This window comes from Entelurus aequoreus, linkage group LG17, assembly GCF_033978785.1.
Source record: "Entelurus aequoreus isolate RoL-2023_Sb linkage group LG17, RoL_Eaeq_v1.1, whole genome shotgun sequence".
NCBI lineage: Eukaryota > Metazoa > Chordata > Actinopteri > Syngnathiformes > Syngnathidae > Entelurus > Entelurus aequoreus.
The window spans coordinates 30,756,099-30,763,215 of NC_084747.1; the positions used below are offsets into that span (position 1 = coordinate 30,756,099).

Consider the following 7,117-nt stretch of genomic DNA (forward strand, 5'->3'; position numbering starts at 1 on the left):
AAATGGGAGTATATGAACATCGTAGCAGTCTGCATTCTAATGACCGCAGATATTGCACAGTAAGTGATGTTCTATGATATGTGTTGGCTCTCATGAAGTCTGCAGTGAGTAGTAATCAGTGATGTTGTTGGGGGGGGGGGGAAGCACACATATTAAATGTTGTTATAAATGTGCCTGTTACTACATTACATATATATTTACATCATGCATATAAAACCTTAATGGAGGTTTTGATGTTTTTAAGGGTTTTGTAGGCAGAATAGAGCGACTCTCATAAGCTACATTGTAAGCGGACTTTTGATCGCATTTATTTAATAAATAGAATGTATAAAAAAAAACTATCCATCGTCATGTCTTTCATAATGATTGTGTACGAGAGGCAAAGAGGGTAGTTCCCCTTTAAGATAAGATTTCTATTTGTTCTTTGAGCTTAAAAAGCACACAGATGACATTTCGCAAGAAGGGGTCATTTGATTTGAAGAAGAATAATTTAATTCCCTGTCATCTCCTTAGATGTAATTTTATATTGTGCATGCAGATGGTGCTAAACTGTGTAATTGTCACCTAAATATAGATTACTGCACACTTCACACCATCACACACTAGCACACAAGGACTGTCTGGTGAGGTGGGGCGGGGCTTTGATGAGGATGTGTGTCTTGTTGATTCCGCCTCTCATAGCAACCTTAGCCTGCACTGGACGTGTACGGACATGTAAAGTGCACTTTCACATGAAACTATTCTCTATTTTACCATTTTACTACTGCTCACTGAACACGACAGATGTGTGAATTACTAACCGAATAAATGACACATTCTATGCTAAGATTTATTGCAGATTACGGCAATTAATTGTCTGCACCCTGACACTATCGTCTGTTCCACCTCCCTCCTCCCACCAGCCCAGCCCCTCTCAACCCTCCTCTTCAATCTGTGTTCTATTTAAACCTTAGCCACTCAAATGAGCCCATTTTTAGGCTGCACTGACCTCTTGAGTAAAAAGCTCACAGTGTGAATGACTCTCACCCATCTGCAGCTTCTTCGCTGATGCAGCAAATGAGGGGAATGTCTTCCATCGACGGCTCAAGATTATAAATGCTTGGAAATTACTTTTTTTGGTTGATGCGAGATGGGCCGAAATCTCAGGAGTTTTTGACCATTTTGGTTGAAATAAATATAATTATTTTTATGATGGTCAACAGGATAAATGGCTCATATACCTTGAGGTGAGTCGAAGGTCTTTTAAACAGGTGGTGTTGATATTTTGAATTGGCATAAAAATGATTCTTTAAATTAATTATACATATTTTTTGCAGTCCACCACCAGGCGTCGTCATGAGATAAGCCCCCCTCCTGTCCACCCTGGGTGTCCCTTCTCAGGATGACCGCCGTATGCCCCTCAGAGAGCAGCCCGGAGGAGGCCGTGGCAACGGGAGCCACGGTGGACAGTTCCGTTTCTGGGGTCAACACTGGGGAGTCTAACGAAGACTCTGCAGCGGGATCCGTGGAGCCCACAGCTGGGGTCGCCCTCGGCCAGAGGTATACGCACTGCAGCACCCAGGACAGCTGCGACATCAACACGGATGATGAAGGGGCGACCATACGCCGCCTCACTCCGCTGGAGAGGCTCAACTTGGACATGTGCCAGGATGAGAGGTGGAGCTCCAAATATTATTCAGTACATGACTCCACTACATTTGTGTCATTTTGTTTTTGTTTTGGACTAGGGTGGTCCGTGAAATTACAGTGGGCAGAAGGATCAGCTTTTACAAAATTCGAGGAGAGATCGGCTGTGGAAATTTCTCTCATGTCAAACTTGGAATACATGCACTCACCAAAGGTATCATAGCGCCATTGGTAACTTTTAAATGTTTTTTTAATTACCACACAAGCTAGCGCATCTCAATAGATTGTGCACAATGTGCAAAATATTTGATTTCAGGAGTTCAAATAAGACAAAGGGGCCAATTAAATGCTCAAAGTTTTTGCTCTTAATTTTTTTGATAAGAGCGTAATCCCATTGTTTACAATATTCAACTTTTTGACCATTTTTCACTGCTAAAAATCTATTTTTCATTGTTCGTATTCGTAAGCTATATAATCATCAAAATTATGAGAAAATACATAACGTATTTTTCGGACTATAAGTTGCTCCGGAGTATAAGTTGCACCGGCCGAAAATGCATAATAAAGAAGGGAAAAAACATATATAAGTCGCACTGGAGTATAAGTCGCATTTTTTGGGGAAATTTATTTGATAAAACCCAACACCAAGAATAGACATTTGAAAGGCAATTTAAAATAAATAAAGAATAGTGAACAACAGGCTGAATAAGTGTACGTTATATGACGCATAAATAACCAACTGAGAACGTGCCTGGTATGTTAACGTAACATATTATGGTAAGATTCATTCAAATAACTATAACATATAGAACATGCTATACGTTTACCAAACAATCTGTCACTCCTAATCGCTAAATCCCATGAAATCTTATACGTCTAGTCTCTTACGTGAATTAACTAAATAATATTAGTTGATATTTTACAGTAATGTGTTAATAATTCCACACATAAGTCGCTCCTGAGTAGAAGTCGCACCCCCGGCCAAACTATGAAAAAAACTGCGACTTATAGTCCGAAAAATACATACTTGACTTATTTGCCTGTGTTCTGTTGATCTACAAAATATAGGAGTTTTACTTTTTAAGATGAACTACTGAAATAAATTTAGCTTTCAAAAATTTTTTAATTTATTGGGAAGCGTTTATAAGTTAACCACTGTTAACAGTAATACAAAAACAATAAAACAGTCTATTGACATTGATTGATTGATTGAAACTTTTATTAGTAGATTGCACAGTGAAGTACACATTCCGTACAATCGACCACTAAATGGTAACACCCAAATAAGGTTTTCAACTTGTTTAAGTCGGGGTCCACTTAAATTGATGATATACTATCAAATATATACTAACATCATAATACAGTCATCACACAAGATAATCATCAGAGTATATACATTGAATTATTTACAATCCGGGGTGTGGGATATGGGGGGGGGGGAGTTGGGGGGTTAGGTTTGGTTGGTATCAACACTTCTGTCATCAACAATCAGCATCAACAATTGCATCATCAGAGAAATGGACATTGAAACAGTGTAGGTCTGACTTGGTAGGATATGTACAGCAATTAGTGGACATAGAGAGAGAGATATCAGAAAGCATAAGAAAAACATTTGATTATTAACAATCCGGGGTAAATGACAATGGACTAACGTGAAGGGGTTTTGATACTTTCACACACAATTAAATATTTGGCCGTTTTTACTTGTTATAAGTGTAAAATAAGTTTGTACTGTAGTGTAAAAAAGACACAGTATATTTTGATGCAGCGGTGAGTCATCTACTCATTTCTTCTTTTTGGGTCTAGTGCCACACAAAGCCAAAGGTAGAGCAATACATACGTGTGGTTTATCTGTTAATGCTTTTACAGACCTTTTCCAAATTGACCAATTTGACTGCAGAGGTTCTGATGTAATCCAAAAAACAACAAGACAGAGTTGGAACACCAAAGATGTCCTTTTGAGGCACTTAAAAATCATTAGGTGTTAGTATGATTGAGCCTCATGACTATCGGGTCTGCAGATCTTAAATAGAGATTGATTAGACATCTCCAGTTTCTTCACTGACATGCCTTATATAGAGATTGATTAGACATCTCCAGTTTCTTCACTGACATGCCTTATTAAAGCTAAATACTGTTGCTTTTTCTTGTCCATGCTTTCTGTTTATGGGCACTTTTCTTTTTGGTTTGAAGAATACCTGATGCATTTTGAACTCCCGTTGACTGCTACACCACGCTGACAGGGAGTGAAACGCGTTTGTGAATAATGCGTACAGACGCACAATTATCATTTCAACACCATTTTGCCAGAGATAGTGTTTTTGTGCATCCAATAATCATGACGTCTATTGTCGCCTCTGTGCAAATCCTTTATGTAACACAAGAAATGTATTTTCACATTTTGACCCCTTTTTCTCTGCAACAACCAGACAAAGTGGCCATAAAGATCCTGGACAAAACCAAACTGGATCAAAAGACCCAGCGGCTGCTTTCCAGAGAAATCTCCAGCATGGAGAAACTCCATCACCCCAACATCATACGCCTCTATGAGGTTTGACTCCTACACACACAGTCCTTCAGAATTACTGATGCATCAGAACGCTGTACTCATTTGGACCTCTTCCACACCCCTCCTTTTAAATCCTAAGGTGGTGGAGACGTTGTCACGGTTACATCTAGTTTTGGAGTACGCGGGTGGAGGGGAACTCTACAGCAAAATAACCACCGAAGGGAAACTTTCTGACCCGGACAGCAAAGTTGTCTTTTCTCAGATCCTCTCTGCTGTAAAACACATGGTCAGTATTAGTTGTTCTCATTTACATAATATTTCCAAAGGAAACTGCCTCCTGTCTTCCATTTATTCAGCATACGCATTCGCTACTCACATCAGCCAAGCATGAAGGGGAGAGCTTTGTGTAGTGCCTGCAGGGTGACGTAAACACCAACTTCCATTCAACTTTGTGGATGGGTGATAGTATCTTGTTTATGTTTCCCTCGTTCCGGAAGGCAAATGGTCCAATCCTGTCAGTTAAATCCTTAAATCAGAAAAGTAAATGAAATACTGTGCTTCATATTTTTCCATTGTTTTTCATCTTGCCCAATAACTTTGAGTCAGTAGGGTAGTTCACCCCTGCTCTGAAGTCAAAATGGTGCGTTCTGAGCAAAATCCAGCAGGGTTAACCATATCCAGCAGATGGTGCTGTGGCAGGAATGAAGCCCATTGACATAATAGCTATAATCTTATACAGTATTCAAGATTCAAGAGTTTTTATTATCAATTCATAACGTGTCCAAGATGCACAGAGCATCAAGATTTTTTTTTTCTCTCTCCGCGATGTAATCACAATATAGTATATAGCAATTAATATATAACATACCAAAGACTATAAAAATGGGACCCGTTTCCTCCCTGCTTGGCACTCAGCATCAAGGGTTGGAGTTGGGGGTTGAATCACCAAAATGATTCCCGGGCGCGGCGCCGCTGCTGCCCACTGCTCCCCAAGGGGATGGGTCAAATGCAGAGGACAAATTTCACCACATCTAGTGTGTGTGTGACAATCATTGGTACTTTAATCTTTAATCTTAATCTTAATAATGTGTACAGCTCCACTAATGGACATTGGAGTGTTACTTTCAAAGGTGTACAGCTCCACTAATGGACATTGGAGTGTTACTTTCAAAGGCAAAATTAATGTTTTGCTAGAAACATAATTTTATATGGGACTTAATTGTATTATATGTATAGTACATGTTCCAAAAAGAAAAAAGTATAAAACACCACCAGAATTAGAGATATTACAAATCAAAGTGATGAAGCTTAGTGTTATGCTCATGACTTGCTGTAACTAAACATTACCCTAATAAGATGAAGGCAATTGCATTTTATTGATATTTGAAATGTATTCAATGTTTATAAATGAATATTTAAATATACTTCATGTAAAAAAGGGAATAAATATTAAAAATAAGATCATTAAATGAAATCTAGTTTGGTTACGCCATCATGAGCGCAACACAAGGTTGTAAAAGTTTCAACTACAATTCTAAATAAGATGTCAAAAGCAAACTGCAATCAAATACACACAGCTTAAAGATTGATCAATACCTATTTAAATTTAGTAATACATAAATATGATGATTTATCAAAATATAAAAGAAATATACCTGAACAGAACGCTCATGATGGTTACACCAAAAAGTAACGCTATGAATCGCGTTTTTCCAAGTTTTTGGGGCATTTTTATGCTATTTCCAAGCATCTCCTTTTTATTATCGTTGATTTTAAATGGTCAAACTAATGCATATTATATATGCATGCCCTAGTAAACAAAAAAAAAAGTCATATTTATTTTGATTGTTACATTTTGAAGTACATTTGTGCAGGTGGGTGCGAATGTACCCATTACCAGAGCTGTACACTAATATATATACAGTATAGAGAACATTTTTAAACGTTAACAAGGTGCACAAGCGCATAAAATATGTACATTATAGCTAGATGATAGTGTGCAAAACACTGTCAATGTGCACATTTATGAGATAAAACAAATATTTAACATGTTCATGAGGTATAAAGTGCATATTGATATGAATATAACAGTTCAATGTCCGGTTTATGTGGGCAGAGGACAGAGAGGGAAGGCAGGTTGTTTGTGTGAGGTTTGAGGGTCAAATGGTGGCCAAGTGTGAGTTGTCCGAAGTTCTAGTTGGGAGAGAGTTTATTTAACATCCAGGTTATATTGATGCTACACTTTAATGGCGGAGAAGATATGTAACTAAGAAAGGAAATGGATGAAATATCGCCTTATATATGCTGCACAGGACTGGTTTTCAGTGTTTTCGTCAGCTACTCCTAAAGTTAAGCAGACATTCTGGATCTGGACTTGATATATGAGCTGTTCAGAGTCTCCTTGTTCTACCCCAGCATGAACACCACATTATCCACCGCGACCTGAAGGCAGAAAACGTCTTCTACACCAGCAGCTCTTGCGTCAAGGTGGGCGACTTCGGCTTCAGCACGTTAAGCCGACGGGACGAGACGCTCAACACGTTCTGCGGCTCCCCGCCGTACGCCGCGCCTGAGCTTTTCCGCGACGAGAACTACGTGGGCGTCTTTGTGGACATCTGGGCGCTAGGAGTGATGCTGTTCTTCATGGTGACCGGCACCATGCCGTTCAGGGCAGACACCGTGGCCAAACTGAAGCGATGCATTCTGGACGGGGCCTACACTTTGCCCTCCTGGATGCCGGACACATGCCAGAAGCTGATCAGGGGAATACTCGAGCCTGTACCGTCCAACCGCTGCTCTGTAGAGCAGATGATGGGCGGTGACTGGCTGCGTCACGTGGACTTCCCACGGCCCATGCAGCCCTTTAAGCTGGACCCGTCCCACCTAGCGGAGAACGATCCATCTGAGCTGGGGGCGGAGGAGAGAGAAGTAACAACAGCACTGGAGAGGCTTGGAATCACCTCTGAACATATCCTTAACAAC

General features: G+C 39.8%; 1 protein-coding gene across 3 annotated transcripts in view; it reads left to right on the forward strand.

The window, feature by feature from the left end:
* nim1ka (NIM1 serine/threonine protein kinase a) overlaps window positions 1-7,117 on the forward strand; it is a 34,622-nt gene that overhangs the window by 12,145 nt on the left and 15,360 nt on the right. Inside the window, exons 3-8 of one of the 3 annotated variants that reach the window (XM_062025472.1) lie at window positions 1,037-1,226; window positions 1,317-1,656; window positions 1,728-1,840; window positions 4,056-4,177; window positions 4,275-4,421; window positions 6,551-7,117. The exon at window positions 6,551-7,117 is cut by the window's right edge and continues 661 nt beyond it. In XM_062025472.1, the coding sequence (XP_061881456.1) occupies window positions 1,382-1,656; window positions 1,728-1,840; window positions 4,056-4,177; window positions 4,275-4,421; window positions 6,551-7,117 (1,224 nt within the window). In that variant the 5' untranslated portion in view covers window positions 1,037-1,226; window positions 1,317-1,381. The remainder of the gene's footprint in view (window positions 1-1,036; window positions 1,227-1,316; window positions 1,657-1,727; window positions 1,841-4,055; window positions 4,178-4,274; window positions 4,422-6,550) is intronic. The other 2 variants (XM_062025469.1, XM_062025470.1) reach the window with 2 other exon arrangements.